General features: G+C 51.1%; 1 protein-coding gene across 1 annotated transcript in view; it reads right to left on the minus strand.

The window, feature by feature from the left end:
- The window catches only part of LOC147116867 (uncharacterized), a 128,597-nt gene that overhangs the window by 77,506 nt on the left and 29,228 nt on the right, over nt 1–21,863 (minus strand). Inside the window, exons 7-8 of the mRNA XM_085987181.1 lie at nt 10,849–21,382; nt 1,483–2,877 (exon numbers count right to left, since the gene is read on the minus strand). Coding sequence (XP_085843307.1) covers nt 1,483–2,877; nt 10,849–21,382 — 11,929 coding nt within the window. The remainder of the gene's footprint in view (nt 1–1,482; nt 2,878–10,848; nt 21,383–21,863) is intronic.

Here is a 21,863-nt window from a genome sequence, read left to right on the forward strand (position 1 = left end):
CCCTGCGGTACCCCACTAGTCACTGCCTGCCACTCGGAAAAAGACCCATTTATTCCAACTCTTTGCTTCCTGTCTGCCAACCAGTTCTCTATCCAAGTCAGTATTAAAAGAATTCTGGGGCCTCAGCTTTTGACCATTTTTAATCAGTGACTTGGATGAAGGAATAGAGGGTTGTGTCTCCCAGTTTGCTGACGACACTAAGTTAGGAGGCACGGTGCGGTGTGTAGATGGGAGCAGGAAGTTGCAAAGGGGCAGAGACAGAGAGACTGAGTCAGTGAGTGGGCAAAACTGGGGCAGATGGAGTTCAACGTGGAAAATGTGAGGTCATCCACTCTGGATCTGAGAAATATAGGTCAGAGTATTTTCTAAATGGTGAGAGGTTAGGAACAGTGGAGGAGCAGAGGGATTTGGGAGACCGAGTAGCAAATCACTGAAAGCTAGTGGACAGGTACAAAAAAATAATCAAACGGCTGTTGGAATGTTGGCCTTTATCTCGAGGGGTCTGGATTACAAAGGGCAGGAAGCGATGCTTCAGTTGTATAAAGCTCTGGTCAGACCCTGTCTGGGTTCAGTTCTTGGCCCCGCACCTCAGGTAGGATATATTGCCCTGGGAGAGGGTTCAGCGCAGATTCACCAGAACGATACCAGGCCTTAGAGGGTAAATTATGAGGGCAGGTTGCATAAACTTGGGTTGTATTCCCTTGAGTTTAGACAGTTGAGGGGTGATCTGATCGAGGTGTTTAAGATGATAAAAGGAGTTGACAGGGTAGAGAGAGAAACTATTTCATCTTGTGGGGAAATCCAGAACAAGGAGGCATCATCTTAAAATTAGAGCCAGGCTGTTCAGGGGTGAAATTAGGAAGCACTTCTTCACTCAAAGGTTAGTGTATCTGATGTAACATCTCTGTTCAAGGGAGAGGAGGAGGATAAACAGTCTCACTATAGACCCGCTAGTCTAACGTCAGTGGCGGGAAGGGGGTGAGAGAGACAAACTCTTAGAATCAATCACGAGATCAAATTGGTAAGCATTTATAAAGGCGCGAGCTGATCAAGGACAACCAGCACAGATTAGCTGAAGGTGACACGTTTAATGAGGATTTTTTTGAAGAAAATTGGGTAAAGGGAAGGCAGTAAATGGAGGGCGTGTGGATTTTCGGGTGTTCAATAACGTGTTTTACAGGAGGGTTGTTCTGGCGTATGGTGTCCGGGGGCAGGGTCGGTGCAAGGGGGGGGGGGGGGGGTGGTGTTTGGTGCGGGGGGGAGTTCGGTGCGGGGGGGGGGGGGGGGGGGAAGAGTTCGGTGTGGGGGGAGTGGGTGGGCTTTGTTGTGGGGGTGTTTGGTGTGAGGAGGGAGGGAGGCAGCAGTGGAGTCTGCACCTTGATCTCAGAGGTAAAGTGGTCCACATCGTCCTCACACTTGGCAGTGAGGGTGGGGGGGGATAGGGATCAGTGATTGAGAAATGGAGTCTGAGATTGTTCTTACCCAATGGATCATTGGCTCCATCCCAGCGTTCCGGAAACTCCGACCCCAGGCGACCTCCGCCAGCTCCTTCTGAGCCACCCTCGAGTCTCGGGCGAGAGGGAATCCTTACTTCACTTGGGGCCGGGTCCCAACCGGGACAGGGATCTGAGTCGCTGTGGGACGGGTAGAATCCGGCCCAGCCTCTCCCGTCTCCGCGCTCTGCGGGAGGCCGGCCACCATTAAATGCGGAATCAGAGCCCGGAGAGTCGGCCGATCGCTTCCGGAAGCTGGAGGAGCCGAGCTGGGAACCCTCACTATCCGAATACCTCGGGGAATCCAGGACGTAGTCGAGCTCGGGCGGTGGGAACAGATCCTCATCATCAAAACTGTACGGAAGCAGGAGTTTATCGGGAAGCCTCGCGTACTGGAGTTTGGCGAGAGACGGTGGCTCCGGGGATGGTAAGGGGCAACTTTGGAGCCGAGCCTCGGAGAGATTAACACAAGGTTCGGGTTTACACAAGGGCCTGAAGGACAAGCTCGGATTTGGTCGCTGACTCCAGGGGCGCAGGACTTCGATGGGGGGAGAACCGGAAATCCGCAGACCACCATACCCGGCACCAGGTTCCTCGCGGAGCAAAGATGCAGCACTTGGCTCCGGCACGCTCTTCCCTGAGTCGCTGGCAGAGTGAGCGAGAGAGGCTCCGCCACGACATGAGGCTCCGGCGGGGTGAGCGACGCCCGACAAGCGCTGGGAGAGAACGCTCCCCCCGCCGCGTGCGCCGGGCGGCGGTGGGTAGCCGGGCGCTGGTGGGGCCACGGCTCCAGCCCCACCGCAACACGGGCGACCTCCGACCTCCTCGTCACTCTCGCTTTCCTCTTTGATGGCTCTTGGCGGTGCCTCGTCCTCGCTGTCGCTGATGAGGATCACGTGGTCGATCGGCGCGCCGGGACCCTCGTCCTCGAGGGGCAGAGATGGGGCGGTCATTTGCCACGTGGGGTGACCAGTCCCCTCGCCCAATTCGCTGATCCTCCTCCTCTTTGCCTGCAGGGAAAGGTGCCCTTTGGCCGATGGCACCCGCGGGGGAAGGGGAGGGCTCTCCGTGCTCGGCCAATTGGGCGCAGCGTGCCAGCCACTGGCGCCAGCCTCAACGTTCTTGGGACTGGGCTCAGCCTGCCACGCCGCACGGTGTTGAAGGGAAGTCTCCGTTCCCGCAGGACTCTGCGTCGGAGCCACCCGGGTCTCCATGAGGGGCAGGGAGTTGCGGTGACATTCCTTGCGATGGCACACGGCCAACGATGCAGCGTAATCACTATCCCTTGTCCAGTATGCCAACACGGGACTCCTGTCAGAGCCACTGTCTGCACAAACAACGGCAGCACAACCTTCCACCTCCATCCCATCTTCAGCAAAAGAAACTGCGGAAGGAAAAATAAGGGTAACAGCACAATTGAAATTAACATCTGTGGTTGGCAAAATGTTGGAGTCCATTATTAAGGAAACAGTAACAGAGCATTTGGATAAACATAATTTAATAGGACAGAGTCAGCATGGTTTTATGAAGGGGAAGTCATGTTTGACAAATTTGCTCGAATTCTTTGAGGATGTAACATACAGGGTGGATAAAGGGGAACCAATGGATGTAGTGTATTTGGACTTCCAAAAGGCATTTGACAAGGTTCCACACAAAAGATTACTGATCAAGGTAAGAAATCACGGGATTGGGGGTAATATACTGGCATGGGTGGAAGATTGGCTATCTAACAGAAAACAAAGAGTTGGGATAAATGGTTCGTTCTCGGGCTGGCAATCAGTAACTAGTGGTGTTCCGCAGGGGTCAGTGCTGGGACCCCAACTCTTTACAATCCATATTAATGATTTGGAGGAGGGGACCGAGTGCAACATATCCAAGTTTGCCGACGATACAAAGATGGGAGGGAAAGCAGTGGGTGAGGAGGACATAAAAAACCTGCAAAAGGACATAGACAGGCTAAGTGAGTGGGCAGAGATTTGGCAGATGCAATCTAACGTTGGAAAGTGTGAGGTTATGCACTTTGGCAGAAAAAATCAAAGAGCAAGTTATTATCTAAATGGAGAGAAACTGCAAAGTGCTACAGTAAAAAGGGATCTGGGGGTCCTGGTGCATGAAACACAAAAAGTTAGTATGCAGGTGCAGCAGGTGATCAGGAAGGCCAATGGAATCTTGGCTTTTATTGCAAGGGGGATGGAGTATAAAAACAGGGAAGTCTTGCTGCAGTTATACAGGGTATTGGTGAGGCCACACCTGGAATACTGCGTGCAGTTTTGGTTTCCATATTTAAGAAAAGATATACTTGCTCTCGAGGCGGTTCAGAGAAGGTTCACTCGGTTGATTCCGGAGATGAGGGGGTTGACGTATGAGGAAAGGTTGAGTAGGTTGGGACTCTACTCATTGGAGTTCAGAAGAATGAGAGGCGATCTTATCGAAATATATAAGATTGTGAGGGGGCTTGATCGGGTGGATGCGGGGAGGATGTTTCCACTGATGGGTGAGACTAGAACTAGGGGGCATAGTCTAAGAATAAGGGGCTGCCCTTTCAAAACTGAGATGAGGAGAAACTTCTTCACTCAGAGGGTAGTAAATCTATGGAATTTGCTACCCCAGAGAGCTGTGGAAGCTGCAACATTAAATAAACTTAAAATGGAGATAGACAGTTTCCTAGCAGATATACGATCCTTTGCCATGGTCAGGTATTCAGCCATGTTGTATTGTCTGTTTAGGGCCAAGTAGCAATTGAGTTTGTTTTGGGTTTTTGTTGTTTCTGCCCAATATGACAGATATTTTTCCTTTTGCTTAGTGACAATTGTGTTGGGTCGAATTCTCTGTGCTACGATGTCACTGTCCTGGGACTGGTTATTGTTAGTAGTGTTGGTAGTTACTTCACTGAGTCCCAGGACTAGTTGATTGAGGGTATTCTTCTTTATGATCCTCTCTTGGCATTTCAGGGCTTCATAATGATAGCAGTGGGGGTTGCTCGTTTTTAGGTGTTTCCAAAATTTGGTGGCTCTTTTTTGGATACTAATTATTAATGGATATTGGCCTAGTTCTGCCCTGCATGCGGTTTTCCTTTGAGTTCGGAGGATACTTTTACAGAATTCTGCATGTAGGATCTCAATTGGGTGTTTGTCCCATTTTGCAAATTCTTGTTGTGTTAGCGGTCCCCACACCTCACTGCCATAGAGTGCAATTGGTTCAATTACTGATTTAAAAATTTTGAGCCAAATGCTAATTGGGATTTCTATTTGGATTGATTTTTTAATGGCATAGAAAGCCCTTCTTGCTTTCTCTTTCAGTTCATTCACAGCCAGATGAAAATTTCCCGTAGAACTGATTTTTAAGCCCAAGTATGTGTAGTTAGTGGTTTGTTCAATTTTAGTTGTTCCTAGTGTGAAATTTATTCTGGGTCCCTGATGTCTGGATCTTTGCTGAAACACAAGGACTTTGGTTTTTTGGGGGTTTATTGTCAGGGCCCAGGTCTGACAGAACGACTCTAGCAGATCCAGGTTCTGTTGTAGACCCTCCTTAGTTGGTAATAATCTCTGGGTTATTACCTGAGCCACGAGCGAATTTGGCTAGGATAAATAAAATTAAAGAGTTAAATGCGTGGCTCAAAGGCTGGTGTGGGAGAAATGGGTTTTGCTTCTTGGGATACTGGCACCAGTACTGGGACAGGAGGGAGCTGTTCCGTTGGGACGGACTCCACTTGGCCAGTGCTGGGACTAGAGTCCTGGCGAATCATATAACTAGGGCTGTAGAGAGGGCTTTAAACTAATTAGTGGGGGGGAGGTTTCTAGAGAGCAAATAATAGAAATGACAATGGAGAAGGTCACAGACTTAGGTAGCAGTGGGGGAATTAAAAAACAGAACGTGTCAGGAAGGGACAGAAGGTATGGAGTAAAAAGTAAAGTATTAAAAAGGGAAAAAACAGGAACTAAGTGTTACAAAACGTATTTGAAAGTTCTTTATCCGAATGCACGCAGCATTCGTAACAAAATGAATGAGTTAACGGCACAAATAACGACATATGGGTATGATCTTGTGGCCATTACAGAAACATGGCTGCAGGGTGACCATGACTGGGAATTAAACATACCAGGTTATTTAACAATCAGGAAGGACAGGCAGGAAGGGAGAGGAGGTGGGGTGGCTATGTTAATAAAGGAAGGAATCACTGTAATACAGAGAAATGATATTAGGTCAAAGGAGCAGGATAGTGAAACAGTTTGGGTGGAGATAAGGAATAATAAGGGGAAAAAAACACGAGTGGGTGTAGTCTATAGGCCTCCGAACAGTTGCAACTCTGTTGGACGGAGTATTAATCAGGAAATAGTTGAGGCTTGTAATAAGGGAACAGCTATAATTATGGGGGATTTTAATTATCATATTAACTGGACAAATCAAATTGGGCAGAGCAGCCTTGAGGATGAGTTCATTGAGTGTATTAGGGATGGGTTTCTTGAGCAGTATGTAACTGAACCGACCAGGGGGCAAGCAACATTAGATTTGGTCCTGTGTAATGAGACAGGATTAATTAAAAATGTCCTAGTAAAGGATCCCCTTGGAATGAGTGACCATAACATGGTTGAATTCCATATTCAATTAGAGGGTGAGAAGGTTGGATCTCAAACAAGCGTGCTGAGCTTGAATAAAGGAGACTATGAAGGTATGAGAGCGGAATTGATTAGAGTGGACTGGGAAAATAGATTAAAGGGTAAGACGGTACATGATCAGTGGTGTACATTTAAGGAGTTATTTTACAACTTCCAAAAAAAATATATTCCACTGAGGAAAAAAGGGTGTAAAAGAAAAGATAGCCATCCGTGGCTAAGTAAAGTAATTAAGGATAGTATTCGACTAAAAACAAGGGCATATAAGGTAGCCAAACCTAGTGGGAGGATGGAAGATTGGGAAGTCTTTAAAAGACAGCAAAAAATAACTAAAAGATTGATTAAGAAAGGGAAGATAGATTATGAAAGTAAATTAGCAAAAAATATAAAAACAGACAGCAAAAGTTTCTATAGTTATATAAAAAGAAAAAGGGTGGCTGAAGTAAATGTTGGTCCCTTAGAGGATGAGACCGGGAAATTAATGGTGGGAAACATGGAGATGGCAAAAACGCTGAACAATTATTTTGTATCAGTCTTTACGGTAGAGGACACTAAGAATATCCCAACACTGGACAAACAGGGGGCTCTAGGGGGGGAGGAGCTAAATACGATTAAAATCACTAAGGAAGTGGTACTTGGTAAAATAATGGGACTCAAGGCGGATAAATCCCCTGGACCTGATAGCTTGCATCCTAGGGTCTTGAGAGAAGTGGCGGTAGGGATTGTGGATGCATTGGTAATAATTTTCCAAAGCTCCCTGGACTCAGCAAAGGTCCCGGCAGATTGGAAAACTGCTAATGTAACACCCTTATTTAAAAAGGGTAGTAGGCAGAAGGCTGGAAACTATAGACCTGTTAGCCTAACATCTGTGGTTGGTAAAATGTTAGAGTCCATTATTAAGGAGACAGTAACGGGACATTGGGATAAACATAATTTAATAGGACAAACTCAGCATGGTTTCATGAAGGGGAAGTCATGTTTGACAAATTTCCTTGAGTTTTTTGAGGAAGTAACATACAGGGTGTATTTAGACTTCCAAAAGGCATTTGACAAGGTGCCACACAAAAGATTATTGCTCAAGATAAAAAATCACGGGATTGGGGGTTAATATTCTGGCGTGGGTGGAGGATTGGCTCTCTAACAGAAAGCAGAGAGTTGGGATAAATGGTTCGTTCTCAGATTGGCAACCAGTAACTAGTGGTGTTCCGCAGGGGTCAGTGCTGGGTCCCCAACTCTTTACAATCTATATTAACGATTTGGAGGAGGGGACCGAGTGTAACATATCAAAGTTTGCAGATGATACTAAGATGGGAGGGAAAGTAGTGAGTGAGGAGGACATAATAAACCTGCAAAGGGACATAGACAGGCTAAGTAAGTGGGCAGAGAATTGGCAGATGGAATACAATACTGGAAAGTGTGAGGTTATGCACTTTAGCAGGAAAAATCGTAGAGCAAGTTATTATCTTAATGGCAAGAAACTGGAAAGTACTGAAGTACAAAGGGATCTGGGGGTCCTGGTGCACGAAACTCAAAAAGTTAGTATGCAGGTGCAGCAAGTGATCAAGAAGGCCAATGGAATGTTGGCTTTTATTGCTAGGGGGATGGAATATAAAAACAGGGAGGTATTGCTTCAGTTGTACAAGGTATTGGTGAGACTGCACCTGGAATACTGCATACAGTTTTGGTGTCCATACTTAAGAAAGGACATACTTGCTCTCGAGTCAGTACAAAGAAGGTTCACTCGGTTAATCCCGGGGATGAGGGGGTGGTCATATGAGGAGAGGTTGAGTAGATTGGGACTCTACTCATTGGAGTTCAGAAGAATGAGAGGCGATCTTATTGAAACATATAAGATTGTGAAGGGGCTTGATCGGGTGGATGCGGTGAGGATGTTCCCAATGATGGGTGAAACTAGAACTAGGGGGCATAATCTTATAAGGGGCTGCTTTTTCAAAACTGAGATGAGGAGAAACTTCTTCACTCAGAGGGTGGTAGATTTGTGGAATTTGCTGCCCCAGAAAGCTGTGGAAGCTACATCATTAAATAAATTTAAAACAGAAATAGATAGTTTCCTAGAAGTAAAGGGAATTAAGGGTTACGGGGAGCGGGCAGGAAATTGGACATGAGTCTAGGTTCGGAATGGTCATGGCCCTGTGGGTAGTGGAGTGGGCCATGGGGCCGTGTAGCCTGGTTCTGCTCCTACTGTGTTCTAATTCTGTGTTAGATTTCAGGAGATGGTTTTATTCCTGTTCCTGGCTGGGATGGAGATCGCCTTTACAGAAGGTAAGTACTGTAGAAAATATAGGGACAGAGTGATCTCCTGGACGAATTTCGATCGCCTAGATGGGTCGGAGAGGAAGTTCCCAGATTTTTTTCTCCCAAATTGGCCATTGGGTCTTTTATCTGGTTTTTCGCCTCTCCCAGGAGATCACATGGGTTCGGGTGGATGGAGAGTGATAGAGGATTTGAGGTTAGGTTCAGATCAGCCATGATCTTATTGAATGGTGGAGCAGGCTCGAGGGGCCGATTGGCCTACTCCTGCTCCTATTTCTTATGTTCTTAGGTCATCTGCATAGAGGAGGAATTTAACCTTGGATTCATATAGGGTGAGGCCGGGTGCTGTAGATTGTTCAAGTAGTTTTGCCAATTCATTTATGTAAATATTAAAAGAGTGTCGGTGAGATGGGCGAGCCCTGCATCACACCACGCCCCTGTGGGAAGTATTTTGTTTGTTTGTCTCCAATTTTGACTACAGATTTATTGTTTGTATACATTGATTTAATTACATCATATGTTTTTCCCCTTACACCACTTTCAATAAGTTTCAAGAATAGACTGTCGTGCCAGATGGGATCGAAAGCCTTCTGGAAATCTATAAACCAGGCAAAAATTTTGCTTTTGTTTTGATGAACATGTTTGTCAATTAGGGTCTGTAGGGTGAAGATATGATCTGATGTTCTATAGTTTGGTAGGAATCCAATTTGGCTTTTACTCAAGACATTGTGCTCCTCAAGGAAGTTTATAAGTCTTTTGTTTATGATACTACAGAATACCTTCCCCAGGTTACTGTTTACACAGATGCCTCGATAGTTATTTGGGTCAACTTTGTCTCCACTTTTGTATATGGGCGTTATGAGTCCTTTGTTCCAGATATCAGGGAAGTAACCGACACTCAGAACCAAGTTGAAGAGTTTTAGGATAGCCAATTTCATTTTATCGTCCGTGTGTTTAATCATCTCGCTTAGGATGCCATCTGCACCGCAAGCTTTTCCTGGTCGCAGGTCCTTGAGTTTTTCAAATAGCTCTTTTTCAGTTATTATGTGGTCTAGCGGGTTTTGGTTATCTTTTATGGCCAATTCGAGCTTTTCCAGTTTTTTGCATATTTGGTATTGCTCTGAGCTTAAGTGTGTTTTTCTGGTATAATTTTTCAAAATGGTTTTCCCATGTGTCTCCGTTTTGAATGGCTAATTCGTCGTGTTGTTTTTTGTGTAATGTATTCCAGTTGTCCCAGAAACAATTGGAATCAATGGATTCCTCAATGGAGCTGAGTGTATTCTTAATATACTGCTCTTATTGGGTTCTGAGAGAGGGGGGGCGGAGAGAGGGGGGGGGCGGAGAGAGGGGGGGGCGGAGAGAGAGGGGGGCGGAGAGAGAGGGGGGCGGAGAGAGAGGGGGGCGGAGAGAGAGGGGGGCGGAGAGAGGGGGGGCGGAGAGAGAGGGGGGCGGAGAGAGAGGGGGGCGGAGAGAGAGGGGGCGGAGAGAGAGGGGGGCGGAGAGAGAGGGGGGCGGAGAGAGAGGGGGGCGGAGAGAGAGGGGGCGGAGAGAGAGGGGGCGGAGAGAGAGGGGGCGGAGAGAGAGGGGGGCGGAGAGAGAGGGGGGCGGAGAGAGAGGGGGGCGGAGAGAGAGGGGGGGCGGAGAGAGAGGGGGGCGGAGAGAGAGGGGCGGAGAGAGGGGGGCGGAGAGAGAGGGGGGCGGAGAGAGAGGGGGGCGGAGAGAGAGGGGGGCGGAGAGAGAGGGGGCGGAGAGAGAGGGGGGCGGAGAGAGAGGGGGGCGGAGAGAGAGGGGGGCGGAGAGAGAGGGGGGCGGAGAGAGAGGGGGGCGGAGAGAGAGGGGGGCGGAGAGAGAGGGGGGCGGAGAGAGAGGGGGGCGGAGAGAGAGGGGGGCGGAGAGAGAGGGGGGCGGAGAGAGAGGGGGCGGAGAGAGAGGGGGGCGGAGAGAGAGGGGGGCGGAGAGAGAGGGGGGCGGAGAGAGAGGGGGGCGGAGAGAGAGGGGGGCGGAGAGAGAGGGGGGCGGAGAGAGAGGGGGGCGGAGAGAGAGGGGGGCGGAGAGAGAGGGGGCGGAGAGAGAGAGGGGCGGAGAGAGAGAGGGGCGGAGAGAGAGAGGGGCGGAGAGAGAGGGGGGCGGAGAGAGAGAGGGGCGGAGAGAGAGAGGGGCGGAGAGAGAGAGGGGCGGAGAGAGAGAGGGGCGGAGAGAGAGAGGGGCGGAGAGAGAGAGGGGCGGAGAGAGAGGGGGCAGAGAGAGAGGCGGAGAGAGAGAGAGGCGGAGAGAGAGGGGGCGGAGAGAGAGGGGGGCGGAGAGAGAGGGGGGCGGAGAGAGAGAGTGGCGGAGAGAGAGAGAGGCGGAGAGAGCGGCGGAGAGAAAGAGGGGGCGGAGAGAGAGAAGCGGCGAGTCTTTCCCCCCTCAGCACGTGTTGCACCATAAGCCACGGCCCCTCAATTCGCAATTCAAAATAAAACCCTTACCGGAGCTGATTTGGTTTGTTGCTGGGATCGCTGTCTCTCCGTCCTTTCCCGTGTCTTCCCAGGACCCGGTAAAGCAATCAGTCCGTGGTCTCCCACTCTTCCCGTCAGTATTGATCCCACCTCCGCGGGTTACAGAATCTTTCAGCACTTCTAGGTGCGGTTTCTCCTCGGCTCCGGTTCCAGTTTTCCGGAGGGCGACTTCTCTTCCCACGCACAGTCCGTCCGTCCACTCGAGCTCGGACCTGCTCTCGCTCCAGACTGGGCCCTTCGCGTCGACGCTCCGAGGTGCCATCCTTGCGAGTTGCTCGACCTCAAACCTGGGCAATGGGCTGGCCGCGAAACCCGGACAAAGGGATTTGGCCAACGCACCAGCCTCACGCTCCTTCCCGCCGCGTCCGTGCGACACCCCTGATCCACGGCCCGACGGTTTTACCGCTACGCTGGATTCTCTCCGCGGCTCGGGAGGGGCCGAGTGGCTGAAGGGACATTCTCCGGCTGGCTTCCAATCGCAGTCACCTCTGAAACTCGGCACGGGCTCGGCACAACTCCTGGGTGCAGGATCCACTGCAGCGCAACTTCCCGCTCCCAAACTATATGATGGGAGGCTCTGTGGTTCAACAGGGAGTCCATCTGGCCTGCCACCTCTTACGGCATTCGGAAATCTCTCTCCGACCTCATTGTCACTGGGGCCCAGCTTATCGTGGTCAGGAGGTGATGGTTCTGTTACACTAAGTCTTCCAATCTCATCATCGCTACGACCCATATTGTGGAGGTCAGGAGGTGATGGTTCTGCTGCGCTAAGACTTCCAATCTCATCATCGCTGCGGCCCAGATTGTGGAGGTCAGGAGGTGATTGTTCTGCTGCGCTAAGACTTCCAATCTCATCATCGCTACGACCCAGATTGTGGAGGTCAGGTGGCGATGGTTCCGTTACACTAAGTCTTCCAATCTCTTCGTCGCTGCGACCCAGATTGTGGAGGTCAGGAGGTGATGGTTCTGCTGCGCTAAGACTTCCAATCTCATCATCGCTACGGCCCAGATTGTGGAGGTCAGGAGGTGATTGTTCTGCTGTGCTAAGACTTCCAATCTCTTCGTCGCTGCAACCCAGATTGTGGAGGTCAGGTGATGGTTCTACTGCTCTAAGACGTCCAATCTCATCATCGCTGCGGCCCAGATTGTGGGGGTCAGGTGGTGATGGTTCTGCTGCGCTAAGACTTCCAATCTCTTCGTCGCTGCGACCCAGATTGTGGAGGTCAGGTGGCGATGGTTCTGTTACACTCAGTCTTCCAATCTCTTCGTCGCTGCGACCCAGATTTTGGAGGTCAGGAGGTGATGGTTCTGCTGCGCTAAGACTTCCAATCTGATCATCGCTACGACCCAGATTGTGGAGGTCAGGTGGCGATGGTTCTGCTGTGCTAAGACTTCCAATCTCATCATCGTTACGACCCAGATTGTGGAGGTCAGGTGGCGATGGTTCTGTTACACTAAGTCTTCCAATCTCTTCGTCGCTGCGACCCAGATTTTGGAGGTCAGGAGGTGATGGTTCTGCTGCGCTAAGACTTCCAATCTCATCATCGCTACGACCCAGATTGTGGAGGTCAGGTGGCGATGGTTCTGCTGCGCTAAGACTTCCAATCTCATCATCGTTACGACCCAGATTGTGGAGGTCAGGTGATGGTTCTGTTACACTAAGACTTCCAATCTCATCATCGCTGCGACCCAGATTATCGTGGTCAGGAGCTGATGGTTCTGCTGCACTAAGACCTGCCATTCCACCAAGATTCACAGGGTCAGAAGAGGAGTCCTTGCTCGGAGCAGGTGAAGGAGGGGACACATCTGAGCCGAGTCTGCCATTGTGGCAAACACCTGCCACATTACCAATGTCCAAGTCAACAGGCCCACCGGTTAGAGAGGATAAATGCCTCGAATCTGTTTTGGTCTCTCCATCGCACTCGACAAGGGCAGAGCTGAATGGCTTCAGAGGTGCATCAGAAGAAACTGGTAACCCCAGTAGCAAATCCTCCCTTCTGTCACAGGCGGTCTCCTCCACTCCATCATCACCACTGGGAGACCCCTTCACTCCCGGGCTCTCCCACTCCACGTATCCATCGCCCTCTAACCCCTCGTGGGAATCAGTGCTGGGAGAACGCTGGGGAAGGGACAGGGATCCCGTCACGCATGCCCTGGGAGCCTCAACCGTCTCCGAATAAGCCCCTGTACCCTGAGCAAGGCAGGAGGAAGGATCAGAACCATCATTTGCAGAGCTCTCTTGCGTCTGGACAAGGTCTCTTTGGGCGCTGTCATGTGTGGTTTGACCGAAGTGGGGAGACCTCCTGGAGTCTGAAGTGATCATTTGCGAAGTGTCGGCCCAACTATTATCTTGGACGGTCTCCATTTTCACACCCTCCTCCAGAGGAGATGTTTCTGAATCACTCATCTCCTCATTGGGTGAATGACAGATGGAAGGGGAGGGCTCTGCTGCACTAGAAAGGGCGGTGCCATCATCGACATGTGTATAGTCAAGCCCATGGGCAATGAGACAAGGGCTCTTGTGCTGCACCTCCCGTCCCTTAGATATTTCCAGACACGACGATTCACCGTCTTCCCTTGTCACTTGCCCAAGTTCTGAATTCTCGGAGGTGCAATGCTGATCTTCAGCCGAGGAATTCTCATTCTCCAGGTTCTGCTGCGACGTATCAACGGTCTCGGGTTCGACCACGTGAGTTTTGAAGAACTCTCTAACTATCCGTGTCACTTCATCCTGTCTGTTTACCAGTCTCGCTTTGCTGGGACGCTGCCGAGAGGCTCTGTATTCTGCAAAGAACTGTCGAATCAGTCTGCCAACGTGCCGGGCTCGATGCTGCCTCAGCTCTTTGGAGAGGGACAGAAGGCTCGAGTTCAGCCCCTCTGCTGGTAGAAGCCCGTCTGCTCCAGTTTGCCAAGACGTATGCGCTCTTTTGCTGGGACCTGCGGTGGCAGAATTTGAAGCCGACGCCTCTTCCCCTTTATGAGGTCTCTTCAACGCTCGAGAATCAAGATGCCTTGGGTCGTTTAATCTCTTTCTGCTTGCAATTTCTTCCCTCTCTGATTCAGACTCTGAAAGTTGTAGGTTCAGATATTCTGGGCTTGATGAGACTATCGTTGAGGCAACTTCAAGACCAGTCTCTGTATTATTTATATCAGCAGTTTCCATCTCGGAAAAATCTGTGCCCCTCCCAATGTCTTGGTGACACCTTTCCATCGCGTCCACTTCCACGTCTAGCCATCCAGTGCCTACAGGTTGATTCTTGGGTTTGGCACGTAGTCGCTGATGCGTCTCGACAATCAGTACCAAGTTTGATGGCTCTGGGAACAGAGGTCCTCGTCCTTCGCTGAGGGAGTTGGGTTGAATGACGTTAGCCTCCTGGCGGAACTGTCCAAATTCACCGATGGCCACGTTTGCTGTTTCCAGCTCAACCACTGCTTTTGTAGGCGAGCATTTTCTCAACGTGGCTTCATTTTGGTTTTCCATTTTACGTCGTTGTTCCAGGTCATTCTTTGAGTCTCTCCGTTTGGAGGCAAGGTTGGGGCAATATGGTTGTGTCATCACAATCCCATTTCCCACACTACTCAAGGTTCGGGCAACTAACTCAGTCGGTGCACTCACTCCCGTCTCACCCAACAGAGTTACTTCTGCGGCCCCTCTCCGATCTGCGTTGCGCTCCTCTACAAAACCTAGAGGCTCTCCTTCAGCTTCTAAAGAGAATCTTAATTGCTCAAGATGGTCAGGCTCTCTCAGGACAGGCGCTGGACTTGAGTCGTGGTTTTTCACCAACCGTTGATCCTCTATCTGAAGGTCTTTAGCTGGTTCTTCATCCGAGACAGACACCTCTTCAGAGAGAACTGTCAGAGGGGATGTGTCCTGCGGAATCCTCTCGCCTTCACATATACCATCGTTGGGTTTCACAGGTGCTGATGTCTGCCCCGGGTCACCTTCATTCCCAACTGCTGGGTCGATAAGACTGAAGTCTACCTCTCTTGGAACCGTACAGTCCCGTGAAGTTGGCGGAATGAGTTCAGCATTGAGGTTAGTTTCATCAGTCCCAATGCTCAATTCCTCGTGATCTGGAGTAGCAACTTCACTCTCCTTTTGGCTATCCAGCACCTGCATGCAGATCAGCTGTTCTCTGCCACAGGCCATTTCCTCTTCCTCCTCCTCCTCATCATCATCAGTCCGGTCAATCAGCTCACTGCTTCCCATTGGCCGACATGGCGCGACATCACCAACTGCATCAACGCTCTCGATGGACCCTTCATTTACTTCCTGCCCCGCCCCATGAGATGAATCCAGTCCTTCAGATAACTCAGTCGCAGAGTTAAATCCTTCCAAGTCCTCACCCTGCAAACCGTCCCTCCTTTCAGCTTCTAAAGCCTTGGGCTTTACAAGGGTCACGCTTGGCATTGCCGTGCCACATTGCTGGAGAGTCGGCTGCTTTGCATCGGGGCTGTGCGATGCCGTAAGCAGCTCCGCTCTTATCCCGGCCAGGCAAGCTCTGGCTCGGACTTCTGGTGCCACGGAGTGCACCGGTCTTGCAGATCCCTCTGGGGTTTTAGACCTCTCCGTCTCCCCATGCCTTTCATCCGCAAGACCCTCCTCCTTTTCAGAGGATACAGGAGCAGATTTCTCTCCAGCGCTTAATGGTGTCCAATTGTCTCTTCCTGAGTCACTAGCTTCTTGCTCAGAGGACGCAACTTTAGTAAAGAACGGGTCCCGCAGGGGCTGTGGGCCGATAGAGGAGGCAACTGGAACATAAACCTCTCTCTCCTCTGGGCTATCTGGAACCTGTGTGCACATGCGATGTGCTTCGGTTTGCATTGCGTACATGTCGCTGCAGACCTCATCATCATCATCACGGTCAGTCGGCTCATTGCTTTCTATTGACCAACACGTTACGCCATCATTGAATGTATTATCACTCTTGATGGACCCTTCACCTACTTCCTGCTCCGCCCCAAGAGGTGAATCCAGTCGTTCAGATAACTCAGTACCAGTCATTGAGTTAAATTCTTCCGCCAAGTCCTGACCATGCAAGGGACTGCAACATTCCAGGTGTCCACTCTCCGCATTACCATGTCTCACCATTAACTCTTCAGACACATTTTCTTCATTCTGCTCTTCAGCTGAGGTTATGCTTTGGATTACGTCCTCTTGAAGTTCAGTCCTCTGGGAATCAGAGACGATGGGCTCTGCAGGTCCATCTTCAACAAGTTCCCCTTCCAACGTCTCTGCAGCATTCACCTTTCCCAAGCTATCCAACGGGAATTGGGGATGCTCATCAGTGTGGGTTTCACTCAATCCAACCTCCTTCACCTCTGTCTCTTTGATGCCGGCCACACTCTGCTCTAACTGGTCAACGTCTGCTGCATCCAAACACCCTCGTTTGTCACTCCAGGCTGGTTCTTGCTCGTTTCCCCCACTTAACTCCAATTCTCTCTCAAATGCAACGCCCAAGAACGGGCCACGAGCTTCCCAGGCCGGGAGCTTAGCGCTTGGATCGGAGGGAGTTACGTTACCGCGCCGCTCAGCGACAGGCTCAAGCGCGGGATCGAAGACCGAGTCGTTTACCGCCACACTCTGCTCAGCTAGTGTCGTCGTGGCAAAGTGTGCAGCAGCAGAGGCCTCATCCAGAAGCGTTTCAGCATCAAACTGGGCGCGGTTATACGGAGAACCGTCGCCATCGCCGTCGACAGCAGAAGGGAGAACTTTCTTTCTGCAACATTCTTCCGCAGAAGCAGCGGGACCGTGCAAGGCGGGAAAGTCGACGGCTCCTTTCCCAGAGCTGCTAAATTCACCCTCGACCTCTGCCACATTTTCACAAGCGTGGACCCTCCCTAGATACCTCAGAGTTGCCGGATTATTGTCGCTGCCGTGCCGGGCATCGCCTGCGGTCAAGCAAGACGGCGGGATGGTTCCGACTGGAGATGCCGGGCTTTCTTCAGCCTCGACCTGACCAGAGGTAGCCAGTGGTGCTGAATATAAATTGAAGTCTTCAGTGCCAGGCACGCTCAAAGTGTGTTGACGTTCATGTTGGATCTTTAACAGTTCACGGCCTCCCACTTCTGCTGTCTCAGATTTACTGTTCGCCATTTGTGCTGGTTCATCAGCTACATAACTATTGGATGAATGGAATTTCCCCCATTCTTCACCTACAGAATTCCCATTTGGCTCTGTTTTATCTGTAGTGATGAAATGATCGCTCGGCACACCTAACAGATCAGCAGCTCCAGACAGTACGTTGGTTGTTAGATACCCCGAGGTCAGATGTCCCTCCCCGACTAGGCTGCTGTCCAGCCCCAGCTGATTGTCCGCCACACCTTGCACTGGGGACCCCTCTGCTTGGGACGGACCTGGAACCTCACAGTCACTCATGACTGAAGTATGGTCGAGCGCACTCGCCGAGCCTTGTGTTCTTACCGCGCACCGCAAGTTCTTTTCACTTTCCGAGCTGGCTGTCGCGCTGTTCAAAACTCGAACTCCACGGGGAGGCTCGTCTGCGGACGAATGGCAGCTCCGTTCAATGGGTTCTTCTACTGCCGCGTGGTTCATGCTTTCAGTCTGTGCGGTTGGGCTCGGAGTGCCACTAACCTCGAGTGTCAATGTAGTAAGGGACACGTGCCAGGATACTCCTGCTGCCTGTGTACAAGACGGAACTCTCGGATCTACAGTTGTGCGAACGGCGCCACACTTGTGCGCTGTGGATGTGTCCATGCCTTCTAACTTTACAAGAGCACTAATTGGATCTCCATCTTGCGTCAACAAACCAAGTCCTTCACCTTCCTCCTCCCTCGTCACGTCAAGTTCACCAAGGGTGTTTGTCACAGCAGGAGACTCTGGCAATGGCCTCTCGTCCACCTCTTCTTCACCTCGACGGGTTTCAGGCTTGGCAGAGGCGGCGGCATGGTCGCTCTGCGGGTGAGGCGCTGCGAGAGAGTTGGAGGTTAGCTCCAGCTCAGAGGGTGCTGTCACTGTGCCAGTGAAAACATCCTGCCCTCGCATCTCCGTGCGTTTAATAACGGGAGGGTCTTCGGTCCCAGATGGCTCGAGTGGCACAAGTTTATCGCTAATGTCACACTCTAAGCCGACTGGTGACGCGCTGGTTTCTGTATCCGGTGAACTGGCATTTCTCTCCACTGACGTTAGACTGACGTTGGCTAAATCAGATGCCACGAGCGCATTTCCGTCTGCACACTCAGACACTGGGTCAACTTCCATACTTTCATCCATTCCAATGTGACCTCCAACTTCCATGGCATCAACTCTTAAAGTGGGGTCAAGTATTACAGAAGTCTCTGTGACGTCAGAACCTGCTCCTTCACCATAGGGATGACCTTCCTTCAGTGTCACAGTACTTACAACAAGTCCAGCGAGACAGAACCCTCCTGCCAGCTCGACATTTGTAACCACAGATCCTACAGGAATGCTCGGGACCTTTGTACATTCCAGGAGGAACGGTGTGCCGTCACATGTGAGATCATCTCTTGGGCGCAATTCATGCGATTGATCACCCGTCTCTCGCTCTCTTTGGTCAGTCGAGTTCAGTTCACCTTGGGCTTCCACATCTTCCATTAAAGCAACAGCGCCCCCTAGTTCGGAGGAATCTCCTGGAGTACTTTTGTGCATCTCGCGGCCCCCAAAGGCTCCCGTTGCCACTCCAAGCATCGTGCATGAATGTTCATCTTCCGCGCATTGACTGGCCATACTGACTTCATCCTGCGTTCCGGGTGGATCTGCGAGCCCTGGTCCCACAAGAGGAGAAAAGCCCAACACCCCCTCGTCGAGACACGCCGGGTTTTTATCGTCTGCGCTGGCTGCTCCTGGCATGGAATGGTCTGTGGTTGGGCGTGTACCAACTGGAAGGCTGTACACGGCCGTTTCAATGAGATGGTCATCGTCCAAGGTGGCATCCATCATGGCCGTTTCGACGGCCAATTTCGACCCATCTTTGGTCTCTGGAGCACGGGTGAAATGGTCAACTTTTGGCAAGGAATTATCCAGCACGAGACATTCGGAAGCTGCTTCTGACCATTCTTCAGTGAGCGTTTCCCCATCTTCCGCCGGTTTTATACATGCAGAAAGTGCACCTGCAGACGGTTCTGGGACTTCCTGCTCGTATGCGACTTCTGACTCTGCAAGAGAGCTTGAAGGTTCCCTTGCTTCCGGGTCAATCAAATTTCCTTCTTTTCCCATCTGCTTTGCAATCACGCTCAAAATTTCTCCAGTCGAAGAGTTATCGGGATGTTCCGCCCTCAAGCCCAGTGTGTTGCTCGTTTCCATAACGTGCAGCTTATCAAGGACAAGCGCACAGTCACTTGAATTAAGACGTTCAGCTGTCGAGCCGGTGTCAATGCGCGTTGCTTCTCCAGTCGGTGAATATCGAGGTCCCACCTTCACAGATGGAGAAAGTTCTTGTGCCACACAGTTACTCAAGAGATCAGATTCTACTACAGGACTCGGCCATTCTTCAGAGGCAGGAAAGGCCGGGCTGTCCGCAGTTGTCAAGCTATCCACTCGTCGACACTCCACCTCTCTATCACCGGCTGACCTCGGCTCCCCTGCAGCCCCCACAGTAAGAGTGCAGTCATTGCTCACGTCTGCAGCTGCCTTATCTTCAATGAGATGGTCATCGTCCAAGGTGGCACCCATCAACTCCCCAGTAGAAGCAGTCAACTCTATATCCATGGATCTGGGACTTGCGCCAACCACACTCAAAGGATGCTCCTGCTCTGCAGAGTCAGAATCCACCAATAATCTCAAGGGCTCTTCACGCAAAACCCCCTTCTCTTCATTTCCAACGCACACTATTGTGCTGCTTGTAAGCTTGTCTTCAAGTAACAAGTCATGCACTGGAATATCTTTAGTCAGACCAACATCCCTGGGTTTTTCGTCAGGTTCCCTCAATATCTCCAAAGTCTGGGCACAATTTGAATCCTCTTCAGATGCAGCGTTACACTCAACAAGATCTTCATCCACCAAGGAAAGATCTCCCATGGCATCATATTGTCTCTCTGTCTGTACATTCAGCCCAGTTGCGCCAATCTCACTCTTTGCAGCTTGCATTTTCTCCTTATTTTCAATATCCTTCTGGGAAGAACAATCTGGCCATTGAGCAGCACCAGGATTGAGCAAGTTGGAGTCCTTTATCGGGTTGCCTGGCTTGCTCTGCCTAAGACAGCTGTCTTCGATCAGCAAGTGGCATTGACTCTCCACTCCCTGCACATCAACTATAGCAGGCTCCCTACAAAAGCCACTGAGGGTGGACACGGAGCCTTCTGGTGTGTGACCGGTGCCCTCAGTGCCCAGACCGGAAGCTGCTGGTAACTCCTCTGTAAACGTGCCATCTTGCACTGTGGGCTCAGTCACAATTTTCTCACTTCCACTCTTGTTAAAATGTGCATCAGCATCCAGCAGGGGCTCCACACACACAATCACTTTTGCCACATCCATTACTCCAGTATCAGCTGCCGTCTCATTTTGCACAGGTGCCCATTCCATACCCATTGCCTCCTCCGCCTCGGACTCCCCATTGCTGGGAGAGCAGCCTTTTGTGTCACTCCTTCGGGAGGTCTGGTTGCTGCCTGCACTGTTCTCATCGACACGTGCCATGGTCCCTACCCTACTGCTGTCTCGCGCAGCGGTTGGCCGGGCCGACAGGGACTGGGCAGCGGTTGTGCACCCATCGAACGGAGCGATTCCGTCCGGCAGCACTGGCGAGTCGGCACTTGTTACCATGTGAGATTCACTCGCGCACTCACTCAAGTTCCTTCGTTGTGCTGAGTCCTGATGAAAGCTGAATGTAGGCGTTAGGATGTGGTCACATGCGGGCACGCTTGCGACCTCTGCCCTCCCTCCTGCTCTGCTGGGAGACGCTCGTGCCTCCTGTTCCTCATCACAGAACGGCCAACGAATCGCACCGGAGCCGCACCTTTCCTTCAAGAAAGACGGCTGCTTACAGCGTGAAGCTACTTCCGCCGATACAAGTGGCTCACTGTGACCTTCAAGCAAGGGTCTGTTCGAATGTCCGTCAGAACTTGGAGGGGTGGGAAGGCCAAACGGCCCCGAACTCAATAGTGGGAGAAGCAGCCCGTGCTCCGCTATCTGGGAATCGAAGGACTGCCCCACTCGAGATCCATCGGCGACGGAAAAACTACCTTCTGCTGAGGTGGACAACTGGGAAGTCTCTGCCGCTGTCACCGACGGCACCACGAGAGTATGGGATGCTCCACCTGGAGCTGCCAGCGTAGATGTACCGGGACCTGCCGCACCAAAGCCTTGGCTTGCGCATCCTGTGAGCTCAGGGCTGGGTTGACGATAGGGAAGCCACACCATCCGAGGAGCGTCACTAACCACGGCGGATAGCCCGGAGTCGCGCAGTGCCACGGCACGCCTGGCTTCCTCCACAGGCCACAGCATTCCCGGCATGAACCCAGGGAACGCTCCCAAAAATAATCGAGGAGTGGGAAATCTTGGGCAAGGGAACGGCATGATCATCTGCGTCTGGGAAGAAAACAAGTTATTGTTAACAGGCCTCGTGTCAAAAGGACTTTGCATTTGACCAGACTCAGTTGCTTCCACATTATACACAATTCTCACAAGCAAACTCCTGCCAATAGCCCATTGGAATAGGAGGCGGTACCAGCAACCCAGAGATTGAGATCAAATCCCACCATGCCCATGGAGGTAACCGTGGAAGTTGCCGGATTGTCATATTTCAGTTATATAGAATTTACGGCACAGAAACAGGCCATTCGGCCCAACTGGTCCGTGCTGGTGTTTATGCTCCACACGAGCCTCCTCCCACCCCTCTTCATCTCACCCTATCAGCACATCCTTCTAGTCCTTTCTCCCTCATGTGTTTATCTAGCTTTACCTTAAATGCATCTATGCGATTCGCCTCAACCACTCCCTGTGGTCGCGAATTCCACATTCTCACCACTCTCTGGGTAAAGAAGTTTCTCCAGAATTCCCCATTGGATTT

This window comes from Somniosus microcephalus, chromosome 5 (assembly GCF_052327205.1).
Source record: "Somniosus microcephalus isolate GS21.2 chromosome 5, FLI_Smic_1.0, whole genome shotgun sequence".
Taxonomy (NCBI): domain Eukaryota; kingdom Metazoa; phylum Chordata; class Chondrichthyes; order Squaliformes; family Somniosidae; genus Somniosus; species Somniosus microcephalus.